General features: G+C 47.5%; 1 protein-coding gene across 50 annotated transcripts in view; it reads left to right on the top strand.

Annotated features, from left to right (window-relative positions):
* Positions 1-21,907, top strand: part of SORBS1 (sorbin and SH3 domain containing 1) — a 221,645-nt gene that overhangs the window by 155,241 nt on the left and 44,497 nt on the right. For 24 of the 50 annotated variants that reach the window (XM_058671779.1, XM_058671790.1, XM_058671788.1 and 21 more), the window contains 7 exons: positions 5,582-5,629; positions 5,754-5,883; positions 7,337-7,451; positions 12,374-12,457; positions 16,918-16,983; positions 17,525-17,626; positions 20,692-20,741. In XM_058671779.1, coding sequence (XP_058527762.1) covers positions 5,582-5,629; positions 5,754-5,883; positions 7,337-7,451; positions 12,374-12,457; positions 16,918-16,983; positions 17,525-17,626; positions 20,692-20,741 — 595 coding nt within the window. The remainder of the gene's footprint in view (positions 1-5,581; positions 5,630-5,753; positions 5,884-7,336; positions 7,452-12,373; positions 12,458-16,917; positions 16,984-17,524; positions 17,627-20,691; positions 20,742-21,907) is intronic. The other 26 variants (XM_058671802.1, XM_058671782.1, XM_058671822.1 and 23 more) reach the window with 4 other exon arrangements.

Here is a 21,907-nt window from a genome sequence, read left to right as displayed (position 1 = left end):
GCTCTGGGCACAGGCGAAGACCCATCCGTGCTCACTGGAAGCTCTGCCCCTAGATTGTACTGTGTGTTAGTTAGGAAATAGCTTTGTTGAGACACTGAGCTCTCATTCCAGTGACTGTTTCCTGGGGAGGAGGTTTTTGTTGCTACTGCTATTTCATTTTCATTCAAAAATTTGAAAATAGAATTATTTGTAGTGAACCAATCAAAGCCTTGCCTAAGGGCTGCTGCCTCTGTCTAAATCCTAGTGGTTTACAAAGGGCAAAAAGAAAACAACCATTCCCAGATATCTCAAGGCTGGCTCCACTCAGTAATAAGGCACTTGGGGAGACTTTGTTTGTCTTGGAGTAACAACCTTCTTTTTCTTCCCCAGCTACAGTGAGAAAAGTAACCTTCTGGCCAGAGTTTTAGAAGATAAATATGCCTAAAGTGATCAGGTTGTAATCATTAAGGTTTAAAATGTGCTTTTAAAAACAACCAAACCTCTGTAAATTCCAATGAGAGATCTCTGTTAGTGGTTTTACAAGCTTTGCAACCACTTGTGGTGGTAGGAAAGAGATGTGACATGCACTGGTAGTAGTTTTATGAAGTAGGAGAGGACCAGCTATGGAGAAATGTTCTCCCCACCCTCCTGCTTTAAGGGGCAGCAGTATGTCCAGCACCTTACAGCTCACAGTCAGCACCAGACAGACCAACTCCACAGTCCTGTGGAGAATAGCAACATCACCAGCACCACCACCATCAGCCTGCTGTATGCCTGCCATGAATTGGTCTTCCCCAGATACAGGCCTCTCTATTGAATGCATGGCTGTTTTTAATCACAGTTTTGTCCTTCTAGCAATCTCATGAAGCAAGCCTTCATTTCATCAATGAGGACTAGGAGGCTCAAAGAGGTTAGATAGTGTATGCTAAGACCACACGGTAGGTGGCACAGCGGGGATGCACACTGGGGTGTGTGGACACCAGACATGGACTTTTCCTTACCATGCTGCACTGCTCAGCCGAGTCCTTTCTCTTTTAATACCCTCATGTTCTTGCCTGTCCTTTTCTCATCAAGGTCTTCCATGTCCACCCAACTTTTCCTGTGACAGCCCTGCCTTAGTCTGCTGGGCCAGTTCCTCCCAGGATGATGTCTGGGAGAGCTTGCTATGGTTGGAACACACAGCCATGATTGAGAATCACTGTAATGAAAGAGCACTACACTGGCCCAGCCCCCACCCTCATTCGCAAAGGGGCAAAGATACTTACCCAGCTGCAGCCTTGGAAATTTGAATTAGAGTGCTGAATCCAGATTCAAGAGAAATGCCTTTCCCTTCTGACCATACTCCAGTGATGTTAACTTACTGGGTCTGTTTGCTGTTGTAAAAAGTTGAAGCTGTTTGACAATGATGGCTCTGAACCTGCAGCAGAACCAAGTGAGCCGTGTGTTACTTGGTTGTTTGTAGCTGGTGCAGGCCTGTTGGGCCCTGTCAGGTGAAGGGCCATCGCTAAACGGGAGGTTCCAGGCAGCAGCTTTTGTGTTGCTCTTGGATGCTTCTCCCACATTCAGGGCAAATGGCAGTTACCTCCTGCCACCTCCTGGTGCTGTGATTCAAAACACCACCTATAGGCGAGATCTCCACGAGTTGTGTGGTGTGTGGTCTGTCTCATTGTGATTTCTACTCATTCCTAAATGAGATTGCACAAAGGCAAGAATTTCAGGAGGCACATTTTCTCAGGCACGCCTGCAGTTGAGTTAAAGTGCTTCTTTACCAGCCTTGCAGGTTTTCTAAGAATAGCTGTATTTTGCTTAAATTAAGCAGGCCACATTGTTCTGAAGATCTTGGGCTAGGATCTGTGCCTCCTGCCCCAGACTCCAGCTGGTGCTGCCCAGAGGAGGGGCTAAACTGCTCACAGCTTCCACCTTTGCTCTCCTTGCAAGAGCTGCCTGGTAGGTCTCCGCCTATCAAGTGTGCAGGCTTTGGCCAGCCTGCTGGGCAGCTCAGAAGCATGGCTGTCGCCCCTCTTCCACTTGCTGGCCCTGGGAAGCTGACAGGGAACGAGGATGGTGAGTCTTTGTCCAGCTCTCTGGTCTTCCCAGACTTGCTTCTGTCACTTCATCTTTGCTATGTCTTCAGCAATTTCACATTCTGTCCTGACTTGTTTTTAATCTCTTAAAACTTAACTGTCTGTAACCACATCACAGAGGGCATAATAACTTTGCCCGCACTCACTACACTTGCTGGTTTTCTTGCTCCCTTTGCTTGCTTTTTCATTGCCCATCCCACCCAGTCTCCACCAAAATCCATATTGGTGTCTATTTATTATTGTAAGGTAGATTTACAAAGAGAAGGATCTTGCCTCTTGCTGGTTCACTCCCTAAATAGTCAACAACAGCCAGAGCTGAGCTGATCTGAAGCCAGGAGCCAGAGCTGCTTCTGGGTCTGCAACGTGGGTATAGGGTCTGAATGCTTTGAGCCATGGAGATTGCTTTCCCAGGCAATCAGTAGAGGGCTGGATGGAAAGTGGAGCTTAGTGTCAGAGCTTCCCAGAATCACTGGCCCGAGATGTGCTGAGAGTGCTGCCAAGCTTCCATGTCTGTCTGCTGCTTGGTGCACCAACGGCCACGGTCATCAGCAGTGATCACAAGATCCCAGCTCAGCAGACTCCACTGTGGCATTGTTGTCAAGAGCCCTTGGCATGATAGGGAAAGCAGGAGTCAGGTGCTAGTTCACAGACAGCTAGAGAAACACTGCTTTAGTGTGCCTTTCCTATGGTTACACAGACCCGCTCTCATTGCGTTTGATCCGGCTGCTCCTTCCACCCAATTTTCCCATTCCTGGCATTTCTGCTGCCTGTCTCTCTTTCTCAGTATGGTTTTGGCTTTGCTGGGAGAACGTTGCGAAAAGTAGGTGGAGGATGGAACAAGTTAACTCAGCCTTGTGCATTGTCCCTAGAGATCAGAAGGAGACAGAAAAGCTACCAGTTGTGGGGTAATTTGAATAACTTTCCTAAGCATCCCCCAGGGAAGGGAGATGGGGAAAATTAGAGCAGAAGCTATGTATGAACTGGCCTGGCCAGCAGTTCAGTTCAGGACTTGAGTTTCAAAAACGCCTCTTCCTGCCTCTTCCATAATAAAAACGGGAACAGAATAGCCAAATCTTTCACCTTTCCCAGCACTGGGCACAGCAGTCTGGGTGAAAGAACCAAGTAGCCATTCCCTTTCTAGTCTAGAAACTAGGAGGTGCCTTAGGAAGCTGGAAGGACTTGAAATCTATTCCCGATGTCTCGCTTCGCTGTGCCTTAGTTCTCTTTTCTGTAAAATGTTTACTTCTTCCTGGGATTCTTGCAAGGTGTGAGTGAGATATTAGTAAACCACCAACTATCACGAGGTCCTTAATAATGGGAATTAGAGTTATTTTTCATATTCCTGTGGGGAAGAAAAATTTCCCTAACCTTGCATTTCCAAGGCAAGCATCAAACAAGTAAAAGGACAAACGGTCCATCCCCTTGAAGTTGGAGATGTGGTTTGCTCTCTGCAGCGGCCAGCAGGGAATGCACACATCAGCCCCTTAGAATACAGGGGGAGAAGTGGGATGCCCATCCCTGTGCCCCTGGGGGTAGTAACCTTTTCCACCTGCTCCAGGGCTGAAGGGACCCTGTTGGAGCATCCAACCACTCAGCCTGCCCTGTGGCCTCCTTCACACAGCTGTCCTCTTGCTTTTTCTGCTCTTCCAAGTAAAGACATTGATCAGTTCCCCATGCACTGCTATTTATTTCCCCATCTTGTGAGAACTCTTTATTATTCCAGGGAATCTTCTAGAATTCCATATCAGAAAGCTCTAGGGAGAAACATTTCTTAAAGAGCTGAGGCTTAAAAAAAAAAAAAAAACCCTTGCTCATTCTCTACACTCTGCTTCTCCCTATGGCTTTATTTTCACTGCATGAATCTTTAGTAATAATTATAAATTAACATTCACCTCCTCATGTGCTCAGGGACTGCCACCTTCCATGACTCAGAGAAGTACAGGATTTTAAGCTAAAACACCAGACTGAATTCTAAGGTATACATATATCGAGTTCTAGATAAGCTAACTCTTCATTTGGAACAGGCAGCTGTTTTTGTTTTCCTAATCAGTTTTAGTTCTTTATGACAGTTCTTAGTATAATTATTATATTTTTTTATTAAACCAGTGACACAGAATTCTTCAGAAGATTCTTAAGACAATATGTTTCTGGATTCGATTTTATTTCTTTTCTCCTACTGAGTTTTCAGAAGTTAGCAACAGTTTCTTACACATTCAGTTTATAATAGTGGACATTTTCACTATCTTGGTAGGAAGAATCTTAGGCTTTGTTGATGTTGGTTAATTTTTGTCGTGAAGGAGGAAGGAGGGGAAAGTGGGAGGAGGAAAGGTAGTTTGGTACCTGATGCCTCTACCTTATTTGGACCTTGGGAATATGTAGAATGGGACATAGAGAAGGGTCAAGCAGGGGTGACATATAAGTTCTGTTTAAGTAGGACTTTGAGTAACAACCATACTAATTTTCTTTATATTTCATGAAATAGGCTGGCCTTTTCTACTCTGAAACTTGATTTGCCCAGAAACAAGGATTTGGTTTGCATGTAGTGGGTAACAAAGCACATTTGGGTTCTCTGAGTTGTCTTTGTGGATTAGCTTATGGATCTGGCTCATGTTGGGATTTTAAGGGAAGGAATTGTGTCCTCCTCCTGTAAATGTGGATCTGAATCTGGATCAGCAAGATACAGAAAGCAAGAAGGTGAATTCTCAGGCTTTTTGGAGTAATGCTTTGGAAGGAGCATCACTGATGTAGTGGGGGACAATCGTTGTTTAAAAAGCTGTTCCCCGAAGTGTGCCCGGACTCTAAACTGTAGTTGGAAGAACAGAAGCCACCTTCATGAGGAGCTTGGTTCTTGGTCTCGGTTCTGCAAGTTTTGGAGTCCGCAATGTTCTCCTGACCCAGAGATCCTGGGAGAGCCCCTCCACGGCACACACGCTTGTTGTGAGTTCCTGAGTTACACAGCTGAAACAGGCTAGTGGCTCTGCAGGGTCTTCCATAGAGCCATGGCTGCACAGTTGTGCCATGTCCAAGAGGAAACTGCAGGGGAAGCCCTCCTCTCATTTATCAGCTGCAGACCCTGTGTTAATGATGGTGTGTGGAGAGGTGGCAGCTGAGGTGGGGAGCTGGGAACCTCACACCCCCCATGCCTGTGGAGCCCCTGAGCAGGACAGCAGCAGGGGGCAGTAGCCTCGGTGCCCCACCCATGTCACAGCTTTGGCTATGGGGATTCCAGTGGCCGGGGAAGAACCTTTGGCTCTTATCCACGTGCCTGTCTTGGCATTAGGGAACAGCCAGGAAGGTCCTTGTCTGGACCACAGGTCTTGTGGGGTTGATGGACTCTGCGAAGCTTGCTGCTCTCAGCTGTGGTCTGGCGTGGTGTAGCTTCCTGTGCTTGATTCTTCTCTCTGCGCTGGGCTCCTGGGTGTGGCTGGACATGGTGTAGACTGGGCAAGTGGGGATACCCCACCCAGCTCACTGCTCTTGGCCAGCTGTCCCTGACGTCATCTTGTTTTGTCCACCAGATGACGATTCGGATCTGTACTCTCCCCGGTACTCCTTTTCTGAAGATAGTAAGTACCATTGCACTCCCTGGGTGCAGGGGAGGAAGGAGGGTGGTGGGGGCAGGGAAGTCATCTTCCTGTTGTTGGGTTTCATGGATTTTAAAAGTCTGTGGTACACACTATCTCTCTCCAGCAAAGTCTTCCCTTTCTGTGCCTCGCTCAAAAAGCGAGATGAGCTACATTGACAGTGAGAAGGTAGTTAAGAGGTCAGCCACACTGCCCCTCCCGGCCCGCTCTTCCTCGCTGAAGTCAAGCCCAGAAAGGTAAGTGCTCCCTTGTCTTTGGACCAAGGCCTGCCACCCTCCTGTTCTTGGAACGTGCAGCTTGAATCCCATCAGGGGTGATTTATCCCTTCTCGTCTATGAAATGGAGAGAGAGATGGCATAACTCCTTAATAGTATGTCAGGGATGGATGAGATAATACACATAGCATTCATGGTATATAGTTGGTTTAATTAGTGCTGCTGGTAAGTAGAAACCCTGTTTGCATTGTCATTAGAGAAATGGTTTCAAGTTCTTTGCTTACACTAACTCTGTGTTCACAATGATAGATACTATAAGCTGTGGGCTTGCTCTATTGATGACATTGGTCATCTTTTCATGCCTGCCTGGAGCAACCTGGTTTTCTTTTATTGTATTCTTGACTTTCAAAATGCCCTATGGCGCAACTTTCTCATGCCATTCGGATATGTGTCCATGCCTCTTCCAGCCCCCAGCTTCTGCCACATCTCAAATTACCTAGGGCTCTGGGCCCAATGATATCATTATGTTTCCCTTAAATACACTCCTGGTTTCACACTTCCACAGTTTCCTTCTTTATAGAGAAGTAACTGGCTATTTTAAAAACCCCAAGGAAATGCATTCATCGAACACCTACGGTGTGTATTCTCTGCACATTGAACCAGATATAAGCATATAAATATAAATCATTGTCCCTGTCTTCAAGAAGTTTTCAGGTTTGCATGAAAAAAACTAAATACAGTCATGGTGCAGAGTGCCGGAATGCACATGCCTGAAAATTTGCAAACACTTTACAAGGGTTCACATATCCTGGGAAACACCGCTGCAAGTCAGAAGTGTCCGGGCCGTGAAGGCCAAGGTGGGTGGGTAACGGATGAGCTGGCTCTAATGCCCATCACAAAGAACCCAGGTGTGCTAGTTCTGATCTTTACTGAGTGGCAGAAGGGCTTGCAGCCCTGCTCATTGACTTACATGCACTGTCTCATTTGGTCCTCCCAACAACCCTTATTTTTCACCTGATGAAACTGAGGAGCCAAGAAGTCAGGTGTCTAGCTAAGAGTACGTGGTGAGTGGCAGGTAACATGGCAGAGATTGAACCGGGACCTCCAAGTATCCTCTTGCCACGTGAGTGGGAAGCACAGGCATGTTGAGGGAGTGACAAACTCATGACAGCAGAACAAGGTGAAAGATTTTTCCAGAGCGAGCTTGCTGCTGCTTGCTCCCTCCCTGTTTCTGCTGCCTGGGATTTCATTTTTGAACAGAGGATTCCTCAGCCCCCTCATGAGGCAAGCACAGACATTTAACTGGTTGTTTTGCAGAGGCAAAACTTGCACAGTTATGTTGCTCACCCTGATTGATTTTATGCTTTGGATATAAAAATTGCTTGATTAGACTACAGCCAACCCAAGTCAGACCGTGTCAGCAGCTGATGCCAGTTCTCATGAAAACTGCTCTAATAGGATTTTCTTTCTACAGAAACGACTGGGAGCCTCCAGATAAGAAAGTGGATACGAGAAAATACCGTGCAGAGCCCAAAAGCATTTACGAGTATCAGCCGGGCAAGTCTTCCGTTCTGAGCAACGAAAAGATGGTAATGTGCATACCGAAGTTCTTTTGTCTCGTTCTGCCCATGTTCTGAAATCTCGATGCATTGTACCATAGGAGTATGTGCTCTGCCTGCTGGGATAGACTTGCTTTGTTTAGAAGACAATGAGATAAAAATGAAATGTGTTTACTTCTCTTTCATTTTTGCAGGTATTCATACAATAAGTCCTTGAGAGTCTGCTTGTTAAAAATCCTCTAATTGTGGCTTTGTTGCTCCTTTTGTGCATGATTTGACTAATTTTAATCTTTTTGCTAAAAAAGATTGATTTTCTGCTGGTTTCCTTTGGGTGTCTAACCATTAATTTATCAGGCTTATCCCTAATTAAACTAACATCAGTTTTTTTAGTGACTCTTATTTGAATGAGCATATATTTTTTAGAAGTTGCTAGTACGTCATGAAAAACAAAATAATGAATAGGATGTCAGTACTTGGGGGAAGAAAGCCCCAGGCTAGTAGCATATGTCTTTTAGATCTTCCATTTTTGACAAATGCAGTGTTGAGGACTCATTTGCTATTCAGTCTGGTCTATGGCTCTCTGTGCAAGTTCCCATCTCTAAACGATTGTGAGCGGGGAATGCAGCTTGTGTGGGCACAGCAGAGCTTCCTGGAAAAGCAACCCTCTTTGACATGGGAAGAAGCTTTGCAAACCGGCTAGTCTCCTATCTGCCCATCACGCTGCCTATTGTTTACCCCTCCTTAGAAAGAACTGGTTCACAATTCAGGCGGCAATGACACGGAGTCTGCCAAGCTCTGTGCATGCCACAGGCCTTCAGCCGTGACGGGGCAAGATGAAGTTATTGTGTGGGGGACTGGCTTTTATCAAAACACTGTTAGCCACACCAACTGCAGAACAGGCAGGCCCCCCTAAGTGCAGGTGCAAATGACTCCCCACCCTGCCCCCCGCCTATTCTGTGCTGCCTGGTTTCCAGGAATAATCGATTTGACTTTTACTAAAATAAAAATGGGACATCATTAAAAGCACCGAGCAAACAGTGAGTTTAATTGGGAAAGCAGGTCAACGGCTTGCAGGACTGCTCTCAGCGTTGCCATTCTTCCGTGTTCACTGTGCACAGCAGTTATTTTAAGCCAAGGCAGCGGGGAGGAGCAGAGGTTTTGTCTCTGCCCTCTTCCTTCACAGGAGGTTCTCTGCCTGGGAGAAGGTGCCAGGTGGCCCGCCCCCAGGAGTTCCTGGAAAGTACTGCTGCTGTCCAGGTGTTTCCTAATCCTTCAATAGTGGCCTAGGTCCCACTGTCATGTAGGAACGTGTGGAGGCGACTTGAGGGACTCGTGGTTCTTGGGGTTTTATGTTGTTTGACAATGTCACCATTCCTATGTGGCTCTGGATTTTCAGTTCTTCTTTGTGTCTAGCCCCTTCCTTTGGTTCCTGGTAGTTGAAGCAGCAGCATCCAGAGCTAGGAACCATAGCCATGGATACAAGGACTTCCTGTGTCATAGTTTTTGGAGTTTTGTCATTTTTACCACCCTGGAAAGGAACAGGGCAAGCCTACAAAGGCTCTCCTGGGATGGCCGAGGGGTGACTGCACACTCTGGGTGCACACAGTGCTCTTCCGTGCTGTCCCAAGCTGCATCCTCGCCACTGTGGGACGGGAGCACCAAAGGTGGGCGGGCTGAGGCTCAGCAGGACCACCCAGTCACCCAGCTGAGCCCTAATTTTCCAAAGAAACTTTCCAATTTTACAGAGAAATTTCAATTGAATCTTAATCTTTTGGCACTGTACGCCTTTGTAGTAGTTGAATTAGCCCTGTATATGAGTGAGTGTTTATTGCTGTTTTGACCACATGAACATAAAAGTTGGAATGTGAAGTTTCAGTATATGAATCTTGCCTTTTGGTAACTAGTATCTAATTTGCTAGAATCTGAGCAACACCCTCCAACTATGTCATCAACACTACACATATATATATGTACACCCATGCACATGCACACACTTTGTTTTTGGTTGACTGTGGGTGAGCATACCCATAATGACAGATGTAGATCTTGGTTTGGAGGTAAGATTTTTTTGTCCACTTGAGGCACTCATGTTTGCTTCTGTCTGCAGCTAAATCATGACCTCCTATGCATATCCATATGTTGCCAATGGAAGTGTGGACTGGTGGACCAGAAAGGCTGCCCAGCCCAGTGAAGCGCTGCCCTCCTCTTGCATTTGCCACAGGACACGTCCTTGCTTGATGAGTTAGTCACTGGTGGACAGACTCGTGCAGGCATCCTTGTGCCTCTTGTTGGAGCAGGAGTCCATTTGCCCTCTGGCTTAGAAATTGGAGCGCTGTTGGTCAGAAATGGCGTTTTCCAGACTCCATGCCTTCGTACTTTCCCTTAAAGTCCTTTTAGAACCTTAGCTCAATGTACCAAATGTGTCTGCAGAATAACTGCAATGTGCCCAATACTGGGTTGGACTGTGGGATCCCATCCCCAGAGCTCTGTGGTGAGGACAGTTATTGCAGTGCTAACGACAGACTCAGGGTGGCCTTCCAGGTCAGAGACGAGGGGTTTTTTCCCCCAGTGCATTGTCACCTCAAGTTTCTTCGTTTGCTTTGCAGCTGGGTCACTTGACCCTAGTTGACTTGGCATCCTTGACAAGGATGTAGTGGTGGGCCTGCCCCGCCCCTCCTGTGTGGAGCAGGACAAGGGGACCACAGACAGCGTGGTGTAGAGAGGACTGGGTCTCAGTTCTGATTTTTATGTCCTGGGGCAAACCATGTGACTTTTCTAAACCTCACTGCTGCCAACTGTAAGCAGAAGCACCACCCTGCCCATTGTCCTGGAATGTCGAGTGGGAGATGAGACAGCACGGCACAGCCCAAGGCCTCGGGACAGGATCATGTGCTGTGTGAATGAGCTTGACATGTTCAGATGATTTATGTCATTGCAACTGAAAGCTATCCTTGGGCTCCCATTCAAGCAGCCAAACTCTCCTTAAAGAATAACTGGCACTCTTCTGGCTGGCCACTGCCCTCACCTGGGTCTGGCCAGATGGAGTTGGCCCTGGCTGCTAATGCAGGCTTCCTGTTCATCTGTTCCACAATCAGACCTGCTGCAAGTGGCAAAATCAAGCGCATGAGGTGGTCCCACGTGGCATCACCTGTGTGCTTCAGGCTTGATCTAGGCAGCTCATGCATCAGAGGCTGGCCACCCTGACCCAGGACTCAGCCTGCTGAACCCTGCCTCCTGCGCTGAAACAGTTGACGGGGTACTTCTAGGAATCAGCTAGGTCGAGTCAGGACCATGAATACCAAAACTTACGGAGTTTCCCAAAAGAGTTGGTATATTTCATTACACACACACACACACACACCCTACTCAGTTCCCAAACAGCAGCTTATAAACCTTATCTTTGTGACAGTAATGACCCTGGCCCCCATCTGAACAGCCTTTCCAGAGCTGTTGTGTCCTCATGGGCCTTGTGCCTCCTCCTCCCACTGACTTGTACAGAGCTCACTTCCTGCTGTGAGGACAAGCCTCACCCTTTCAGGGAAAGGCTGTGAGCCCCTAGAGACAAAAGGAGGAGGTGTCTGTCACCTGGGTGTAAGGGGACAGGCCATGTGCATCAGTGCCTGCTTCTTTCCACTTTTCACTTAGCCTAGTCCACAGAGAATGCCAATGCCTCTGGCAAAGTTAGGATCCTCTGGCCAGGTCCATTGGGAAGCCCTGCACTGTGTTTACAAGCCGCACAAGTGCTGTTCACTAATCGGTTAGGAAAAATGCTTCCGGGCAGCTCTGCAGACTGCAGTACCAAGACCTGCACGTGGGACTTGGCCACCCACTTCTTCATGTGTTGCTGTTCTGGAAGGGAGCAAAGTGTTTTGTGTAACATGTTTGTGTTTTAGATGATCCTAGAATCACTGCATCTCTGTTTTTTTTGCATGTGATTCTCAAAGGGCTTTTTTATTACATTTATGCATAGATGGAATTTAATTAAGCCACGAATCTCAGTTTGGTCTGGTGTGACAGTATCTTCCGGTTATTAAAGGGAAGCCCTGATTTGCTTTCCAGGCATACATTTCTCAACCATCTCTTTTCAGAAACATATGTTAAACCCACAGAGAACTTTATGCATATTTGATAGAATATTAGAAATTCTATGGAATCAAGTTATTAGTCTATCTGATACCTCTTCAAGTAAGAAATCTAACTTATTGTGTCATATAACCCAGAGGTTTTCTTTCCCTGTTATCTGTCTTGTCCAGTTTCCTGCTCACTTCATTTTATCCTCCTTAACTTTGTAGATCTCGAAGTGTATTATGTTTGTATTCATCCCCACGGATGCCTGTCGAAGATGTTCTTTTCGCTTGTGTCCTCTGTTTTTACTTATCTCATCTCCCACTGTCCTGTGTGGATGGGACGTGGTTTCTCACCTATCCATGTGCCATTAAAGATGCAGTATTAACCAATTGGCTTTTCCAAAGGGTCAGCATTGCAAAAACCTCAAGGCAGCCTCGCAAAGAAGCACTAAAACCGTACTAGCCTATAGAAGTCGTTTGCTCTGCTCAGCTGGCATAGATGCTCCCCGGTTGATTCACTTGTAGCTAGTAGTTGTTTGTGCAGAGGGATCGAGGACCTGCGAAGTGGGGAATGCCTGTGTCTAGATTTGCTGGCAAGGGCTGCAGCATGCTGCCGAGTTTCTCCTCTCTGGTCCCTCTGGCTTCGGCCTTTGGCTTGCCAGTGATCCACTACGCCTCCCATCCCAGTTTCCTCGATTGCATAAGCTCATCTTCATCCTACTGATTTTGCTGATGTCAGAAAACAAAGCAAGGTGGTTGCTGCTGTTGAACGCAGTTGCTGGACGTACCTGGAACCCACTGCATCTCTACTGGCCTGTTCCTATGTAATCTTTGCATAATGTTATCCTTCTCTTTCTTCCATCTCCCTATCACCAACCCCTATAGAGTCGGGATATAAGCCCTGAAGAGATAGATTTAAAGAATGAACCTTGGTATAAATTCTTTTCGGAATTGGAGTTTGGGAAACCGGTAAGTTCAATAGCTTCGGTGGTTCTACACCTTGTAAAATAGTGCTGTTGACACATTGTTGCTGCTACAGAATCAGACCAACCTGTAAGGAATTCGGAAAGCGGGGATCAGTCCTGTTGGCTGTCAGTAGTGGGGTTGTGCCTGCGCACTGCAGCCAGTGAGCTTTGCTTTCTCCACCAAGAAAGCAATGGATGTCCCTCTGGCCAGAGTCTCCCCGGGACGTTGCCCTAAGTCGGTGCTTGTCCTAGGACCTCACACTGCTAGCAGCATGCCTGTGGATAGCCTTGTCTCAGCCATTGACCGGCTTCGTGCTGGCATGCTGAATACCGGGAGGATCCACATGGACACAGCTCTGAGCAGTGTTTTTAAAAAGCATGTGTGCGAGAGAAGTGCCAGAGCAAGCCAAAGAGGGGCTTTCCACACCAGTGTCTCCTGCAGGTGCACCCCCTTGGCAGATGACTGCTGAGAATGGTTGTACAGGTTAGAGTTTTCGGTCCCAAGTTGTGAAATGGGAGTGAGGAGTTCTAGCAGACTCAGTGCTGTGCAGCCTCCCAGTGATGACTCTTTTTTTTTTTTTAAAAGATTTATTCATTTTATTACAGCCAGATATACACAGAGGAGGAGAGACAGAGAGGAAGATCTTCCATCCGATGATTCACTCCCCAAGTGAGCCGCAACGGGCCGATGCGCGCCGATCCGATGCTGGGAACCAGGAACCTCTTCCAGGTCTCCCACATGGGTGCAGGGTCCCAATGCATTGGGCCATCCTCAACTGCTTTCCCAGGCCACAAGCAGGGAGCTGGATGGGAAGTGGAGCTGCCGGGATTAGAACCAGCGCCCATATGGGATCCCGGGGCTTTCAAGGCGAGGACTTTAGCCGCTAGGCCACGCCGCCGGGCCCTCAGTGATGACTCTTTGACACACACTGAATTTTGGCACTCATAGGAGCATCTTCTTAACTTGCACCCCAGACAGCATTAGAAGAGAGAACTGAGCTCATCCTTTCCCTGGAGGTGATTGTTGACTGACTTTAGAACTCTTAGTTACTTTCAAGTCTTAGGATTATTACTGCAAATAAAATTTGCAACTGGGAGAGTTAGGCGAATAAGAAGAAAACTTTTGTTGTTGTTAGGTTTGCCATGATAACCTATGCACAGAATCCAGCTTTTGAGCTGCTGTGGTCTGGGCAAGGAGGAATTAACTTTATAGTGAAATTCCATGGTGTATCGTTTTCATTAAGACGAAGAGGTAAATCAAGCTGGTGCTCTGAATTACTAATTTGACATGTGATGCTAATCTTGCATCTTCCAGATTAGGAGCACCTGATTTGGAAACAACCAGCTTGTAGGAACGCCTGATTCTGATTCTTCTCTTGCTGTCCTCTGGGCTGTGCTGGTAGGGAAGTGCCACCTACTGTCCAATGGAGAAGAGTGCACGTCTCCTTCCTCCGTATTTTCATGCTATTCACCGTGGAAACATCAATTAAGTCTGCCTGTGGGAAACTTTTTCACGTGCAAATATTTTACAGTATCTAACCCTTTCCTTTTTTTCATAAAACTTGCTAAATTATCAACTTTCTTTTGGTTGGACACCCCCAAATCCTGATACATACCAAAAAAAAAAAAAAAAAGACCATGGCAGGATACTAATATATTCATATAACAATTTCATACTTTAATCAAAGAAAACAAAAGCGGTTTTTAAAAATTAAGTTTATTGAAGGATCTATACTATTGATTTTTTGAAGTCCCTTTTAGAATTCATACATTTCTGGGTCCGGCACAATAGCCACTAAATTCTCTTACAAGCACTGGGATCCCATATGGGTACAAGTTCGTGTCTCAACTGCTCCACTTCCCATCTAGCTCCCTACTTGGGGCCTGGGAAAATAGTAGGGGATGCACAAAGCTTTGGGACCTGTACCCATGTGGGTGACCTGGAGGAAGCTCCTGGCTTCGGATTGGCCCAGTCCTGGTCATTGTGGCCGCTTGGGGAGTGAACCAACAGATGAAAGATCTTTCTGTATCTCCTCTCTGTAAATCTGACTTTCCAATAAAAATTTAAAAATAAATCTTTAAGAAAAAAATTCACAGATTTCTAACTACCACCTCATCGTTCAAAAACCAACTTGAGTATTAGATTTGAAAAATTAGGGAAGTTTTTTCTAAGTATATGATTAGTAGTCCTTTTTAAAAATTCTTCATTTTTATCTGAAAGGCAGATTTACAGGGAGATTGAGAGAGAGAGAGAGAGAGAAATCTGCTGGTTCACTCTCCAAATGGCCACAATGGCTGAAGCTGAGCCAATCTGAAGTTAGGAGCCCAGAGCTTCTTCTGGGTCCTGTCATGTTGGTACAGGTGCCCAAGGATTGAAGCCATCTTCCACTGCTTTCCCAGGCTATACACAGGGAGCTGGATCAGAAGTGGAGCAGCTGGGAATAGAACCGGTACCTGTATGGGAGGCTAGTGCTGCAGATAAAGGATTAGCCTGTTGAGCTTGTGCCAGCCCCAATTAGTCAGTCTTACTAAAAGAACGGTTGAAAAATGTTGAGAGCTGATGGCTTTTCAGTCCTAGCACATATGAACTAGGTTCTCTGAGTAGCGTGGTGAGCAAACTTTTTTTTTCTACAGGAGCCTGGTCTGTGTGCCACACAGCTATGACATGCGAAGGCACAGCTTTCCTGGGATTTACATCCCTACCCCAGGGCTCTCACTGCTCTGAGTTATTTAAACACTTGGAGGTGCTTTTCCAAAGTGATCCATGTGTGCCTTGCACAGACCTGAGTCCTCCTCATGGGACTGCACCGCTTGGTGTAGGTCCCACTTTAAAAGCTAACACTTTTGGAAAACCTGCCTGTAATCCATGCACAGCACTGACATCAACAGCGCCTGTGGTCTGAGGCATCTGAAGTGTGGGCGTTGAGAGGAGGTGTGGCAAGGAGAACTTTTCCTCCTCCTTCTCGTCTCTCCCTGACACTCTGGACCTCAAGACAGTAGGATACATACACAGAAGTGTTGTGAACCGCAAGGGTTGGTTTGTGCAGTTGTTTCCATCTGTCCAGAAGCAGAAAGGCTCCTGCCAAATCACGTGGCTCGGTATTGCTGCTTCCCCCTGCCCCCCCACACCAACTTGGGACTACATCCCCCGAGTCCTATGTTCCTGAACTTTGGCCCAGGTGTGACCATGAACTCTTCTCTGCCTCATGTAAAGCCACTCAGAATGAGCTGGAATTCCAGCAGGATCCTGAATGTCGCTCTTTCTAGCTCGTACAAGCTGTTGCCCAACAGCAAACACTTCAGGAGTCCCGGGATCCTTTGGAGGATTATTAAAGCCAGTTTTGATTGTAAGCACTGAGTTGTATTTGGCAGTGGAAAAAGGGACGCCTAGTGGTACCGTAAGAAGTCTCCTTTCCCAGAGGGACAGTGCAAGTGTGGTAACAGCACAAGGTGAGGAATAGGTGCTGGTATCAGTCTGCAAAATGCAGGACACGTGGGAGATTGGCACAGTGTGAGCATAGCTGCCTTCCACAATGCAGGACATCCACAGGTGATGTCAGAGGTCACCACCCCTTAGGATCTGATCATGTTTCACTCAGCCTGGGGTCAGCTTTCTGCTCTCTTTCCCCCTCAGGTTCTGTAGAAATTGGCGTGAAGGAGTTTGAATGTTTCTGACGAGCAGGTTGTAGAGGAGTTTGCACAGTATTCAGGAGCTAGTAATGACCGCTGTTTCTCACCGCCCCCAGAGATTGTTGGATAAGGGCGTTCTCCTTTAACAGCAGAACAAGGAGAGGGCGTCAGCAGTGCCTACCCACTCCCGACAGCAGATGTCTACCTGAGGGATGCAGCTGTAACTTCAAACAGGAAACGAGAAGACACCTACAGCCCCTCTTAACGCTCAGTCTAAACTCCTGTCTCCAAGGGGTGGGAAGGGATGTCCGCACTGCTAGTGGCAATAGCCGAGTCTAGGTAAACTGGAAAAGAAAGTGAAATTGATCAGGAATGTGTTTCACACCCATCGAATCTGTGGATTTCGGAAGCTCATGGGGTGCAGCCCACCCGCCTTTGGGCAGGGTCAGGACTGTCCCACCTGTTCCAGCAGGGAAGGTAGCTTCAGAGACAGGGGTACTGTGGTACCAACCTGAGTCAGCATCAGGAGGAGTTTGAAAGTTTCTATTTTCATTCCTATGTGTGTGAATTTTTTATTGTTTTTTTTTTCCCCTTCTAAGTTTTCAGTTATTTGTAATGCAGTGGGGAGTTGCTCTTGGAACAGTCCCAGACAGACATCCTAGTGAATGTCCCCAGTGCCCCAATGTCCTCAGGCTCAGTGCTCCCCAACTTTTGGTTCCCCTTTCTGTGTTGATGCAATTCCCCAGTGTGCCCCCTCCTTGTTTGAGCCAGCCTCCGTGTTTGTCTTTACGTCTTTACGCTCATTTCTTCATTTCCTCCTCTGCTTCCCGTCAGCCTCCCAAAAAGATATGGGATTATACTCCTGGAGACTGCTCTATCCTTCCTAGAGAGGATAGAAAGGTAATTCCACCGTGCCTCCTCCGTTGGACTGTGTGTGTGCTCTCTAGCCTTGGTTAGTGTGAGTGTGGTGTGGGTTTGTTTTCTTAAATCACTTAAAAATTAAGTCGGTAATCTTTTTTTCTCGGTTTGGTAGTATTTAACAAAGTGTTTAAAATATATGCTAATGTTTAGAGGGTTTTAAACCAATGTATAATATGTGTCACAGTCACCGGACTCTGAAAGGGGAGAAAATAGGCATTTCCTTGAAGGTAGGTCTTTGTGATGGTGGTAGCTTGCCTTAGCAAGTAGAGTAGATCTCTGCGGCTCCCTCTGCTTCAGGATTTCTGTTTGACCGGCCTGATGCTGCCCTCTCTGTTTTCATGTCTGTAACTGATTTCTAGTGAGCTCTTGTGTTGTGACCATGCCATCTTGGCCTTATTAAACTTTACCACTAAAATAAAAATAAAAAACCGGAAATTCATTTTTTAAACTTAACCTTCTGTTCTTTCTCCCTTTCCTCTAAACTAAAGCATTCTTTCTCATCTTTTCTTTCTCAAACCAGACTAACCTAGACAAAGATCTCAACCTCTGCCAAACAGAGTTAGAGGCAGATATAGAAAAAACGGAGACGCTTAACAATGCTCCTGGCGCAGCCCGGCCGCAGGTACTGCCCAGTTTTCCTCATGCCCACAGCTCCCCTTTGTCCTCTGGGTCATTGTTCTTGTTTGGTTTGGGTGGCGGTCTAGGAGACAGTGGTGATGCTGGTGGCTCCAGGGTGCATGGCTTCTGGAGTCGTGTGTTAGGTCCCGCTCTCCCCAGGTCATGTCTTTGGATTCCTTCGAGCAGGGCAGTGCTGAACTGTGTGCAGATTAGCTGGAGAGGTACAGGTCCTCCTCGCCACCTCCTCATTTTCATTGGGCTTTCAGGATGCCATCGTTTTCAAGACCCCTTCTGTCACCTCTGTGTACCTTCCCCAAGTTCTCCAGGAACCCGTTTTTTTTGCCAGTTCTCTTGGCCTTTGTGCAGCCTTGGGAGATAGTAACAGCACAAATCATTTTCCAAAACCCAGCAGCAGTGTTGTGTGTATGGCACTGCCAGAGTCGTGTGACTTGCTGCTTCAGAAGCCACAGAGTGGTCAGTGAAGTCAAGTGCTCCTGAGGCTGGGCAGCCTGGCGCAAAGGAGAGTTGGCAAGTGTACGTTGTCAGTGCAGACCTACAGGTGTCTAGTGACTTCTTGGGTGAGACAGAGTGCGTGTGTATCCCCAAGGTAAATGCATTTCTGTTAGGAAAGAAAACCCCAGATATTCCCAGCACAGTTCTCAGGGGCTACCCTCGCACGTGAGCCATGAGCACAGATGCTGCTGGAGAGGCGGGAGGGGCTAGAGGGACCCGCATCCTTGGACAGAAGTGGAAACTGCCAGCAGCTCACGTGCTGTGTTGGCAGAGACAGGACAAAGTGGGGCCGAGCACCAGCACAGGTGCCTGGGATGTGAACTCATATAAGTGCCGGAGCCCCAAGCCAGGGAAGGGCCAGGGCAGGCCAATCAGGGGATTCTGGTAGTAGCTAAGGGGACTGGGATAATAACAGCCAGAAGCCAATCCAATAGCTATAGCTCAAGAATCCAAAGGTTCCTGGAGGGTGAGAGCCAGTGGGAGCCAAGGGTTAGGTCCAGGCCCTCCCTCAGGTCTTGTGGAGCCCCAACGGCTGAGTCAGAGTGCACGAGATCCAGGCAAATAGGTGATATGGCAGACATTGGAGCCAGGCATAAGCACTGTGGTATGGAAGTGATCACTGCCAATTCTAGAGCAAGAACTGTGGCTGCAGGTGAGTCCTGACGTGGACAGGGACTGAGGGTGGGATCCCTGAAGTGGTGTGTTGGGAAAAATAAAGGAGGTACTACTTTTCCAAGCGATCTGTGAGAGTACGAGAGTTTCTGTATGCGGGCACGGAGGAGGAACAGCTGGAGAAAGCCTAAGCAATTATGACTGCAGCCTTTCTGACAGCAGAGCCTGCTGCCCAGGCAACAGTGGACACAAAGCAATATCCGAAACTTACATGAATCATCTTCATGTTTGTTTTGGTGGCCTGCTGCCCTTTAGCCCCAAGGGTGTCTGAGACACACTATGGGAAGTTGTAAACCAGGCCAAGAATGGGCCTCTGCCTTCAGAACCTTGACAGTTTAGTCTCACTCATACAGAATGTGACATAAGCACTCGTACATGAGTGATAGCAACCCACTGGGAGGTTGGTGGCATGGGACAGGAGAACGTGAGGATGGCCAGAGAAAGAACCACTCAGAGAGAGGTAGAGAGAGGAAATGAGTGATGGAGCAAAAGGAGAGAGTGTGAGAGCTTCTGCGAGCTCCAGAGAGGTCTGCAAGGATAGACTGCGGGCCCCGGCAGGGCCTGGGAGAACTTGGGCATTCTGAGGACCTGGGAGATGGCCGGGTGAGTTGTCAGGAGGATCAGAGTGCATGGCAGAGCATTAGGATCCTACATGGGTTATCACCCTCACTGAACAAAGGTGACTGTGGAAGGATGACGGCCTTTCCAGAGAGCTCCATGGGGGTCACTCAGAAGGTGCCCCATGATGGTGACCAGCACAGGGTCTTCAAAGGGGGCAGACCATAAAGGGACAGATGCTAAGAAACAGAAAGGAGGAGGGGCGGGCAAGACCTGTGCAGCCAGGAGGGCTGGAGGGTGAATGTGGAGAAGAGAAGGGGTGCTCTCCCAAGGAATAGTGGAGTGGCATATGGCAGAGTCCACGTCAAGAGGCAGAGGAGCCCTCAGAAGGGAAGGACCCACACCCAGCAAGTCAGGGGTGTGTCCAGCAGCCAGGGCCCCTCCTTCCCTCTTGTCCCCACTTCCATCTTTCATATCCTCTCCCTTCTCTTCCTATCCCTTCTCTAAACATCTCTTCTTGTCATCCTTGCGGTGGTCATTGTTAGAGATGGGGGGGATGATCACCATTGGAGATAGGAGTAGCTTTAGAAGTTAACTCCTGCACTGATTGATTCAACTTCCATGTGATGTTAAATATTTGGAAATCTTTACATTTTCTCAAAACAGCAGAAACACTGAAGTCCATAATTGTGATGCTTTTTCCTTGCGTGTGGTTGTTTCTCCTTGTTATATCTGTACGTTCTTTTTATAAAGAGTTCCCCTGCCTGTGCCAAAATGGTTGTTTGTGGCTTTTGTGACGCTGGTGTTCCCTCCATTCCCACCCTTCTGAATCTACAGGCATAAACCAGTGACCAAAATGTGGTGTGGCCTTTTGCAATGTACTTGGTATATTGGGTGCCTGAAGTGCTGAATGTGGCACTTGGGGTGCATTCAGGGATCTGCAGTGGGCTCACTGCAAAGGGTAGGTAGGAGGTTCCCAGGAACCAGGGAGAAGGTGACCAAGTGCCATCCTTGTCACCTGTACATTTTGACCCAGCAACGGGCCATCTTCTCACTGAGTCTGCAGCTGCAGAGCGGTCTGACAGGCTTGGCTGCATCCACTGGAGAGCAGAGACTAGAAGAACCTGCTTGCCCTGAAGTTCCCCTGTCACCCCCGACGAGCCCTACCCCCCAACCCTGGCTGCCTGGGTACCCCAAGGCCCTTATCTAGACCAGAAAGAGGAGCTGACCCCTTTTTTTGACCCCAAGCCTGATGCATCAGAGTCAACATTATTCATCTACAGTATTTTTTCTTTCCTTTTATTTTTTTCCCTTTGTTCTTTACAGAGCTCAGCAGTCAGCCCCAGTCTGGAAATTTCCACGGAGCCTCCTGGGTAGTAAGTTGTCACTCTCTTGTTTGCATGGCTTCATGTGTTTTATGTCAGATATGGGGTGAGAGAGGCTTGTGTGTTGCTCATACAGTCTGATTGGTACAAAGATTCTTCCAGAACTTGTGACCCAATGAAATTTTAAAAGTTTATTCTGGTACAAAAATTAAAATGCATGCCTTGTTTTTTCATACTCGGTATTTGTCATGACTCTTTTGAAAACGCCTATGTGTGGCTTCAACTCATGTCAGGTTTGGTGGTAAGCAGCAACTCCTGGTTTTCCTCAAGCACTTTATTCACTTTCATGTCCTGCATATCACCTCTGATAAGCTTCCCCTCTGTAGTTGTCTCCCCCTGGGAAAGTGAGTTGATTTGTCTTCAGTCTGGAATCAGAGTTCTCTGTGAACTATTGTGGGGCGGTCGAGGGGGAGGAAAAATATGACAAAAACAGGCTGAATATGAAATAAGGACTGGATTTCCTGGGGGTTGGGTCCTCAGGCCAACCCATCGGAAAAGTGAGGCCCAGAGGGGATGACTTACTCTATGCTCACACAGCTGGAGGGCTGTTTCCCCTCTGTCAGTGCTTAGAACTATGCCTGTGTGTTGCCTGTACCACCCCTTACCTCTTACCTCTTAGGGAGACCACCAGCCTCTTTGCCCAGAACCTCTCCTGGCCCTCCCAACTTCTCCAGTTTGCTTTTCTCAGCACTTTGCTGTGCAGCAATTGTCCTAGTTGGGAATGTCCCATAGCACCTCACCCGTTGTATGTGTGGTCAATGGCAAACAGCTTAGCTTATGGTAAATCGGTCTTAGCTGGGCCTTCCTGTACCCAGCCACACTTGATGGTTCCCCAGGTCCTTCCCTCCATTACCATCCACTTGCATTATATGCCTATGCTTTTATAATGACTGGTAAGGTACAAATAACTTGAGGGCCACACCTTCCAAACAATAAACATGGGTTGGGAACATTTCCTGCAGGCACAAACAGCCATGGCCGGTCTCATGCAGGTTGGTAAATCCACATTGAGCAAAGGGGTGAAGTTTCTGGATTTGGGCACCTCTGGCATGTGCCACTTCTCTTGAAAGAGATTTCACTTAAAAAATCAGTCGGCCGAGGTTGGAATATTTCAGTGGGAAGATGGAAAAACTTTTGTCCTTTGAAGGTGACGATCA

The sequence above is a fragment of the Ochotona princeps genome, chromosome 13 (genome assembly GCF_030435755.1).
Source record: "Ochotona princeps isolate mOchPri1 chromosome 13, mOchPri1.hap1, whole genome shotgun sequence".
NCBI classification, from domain to species: Eukaryota; Metazoa; Chordata; class Mammalia; order Lagomorpha; family Ochotonidae; genus Ochotona; species Ochotona princeps.
The sequence above is the reverse complement of the archived record's forward strand: the minus strand, read 5'-3'. Positions and strand labels throughout refer to the sequence as shown.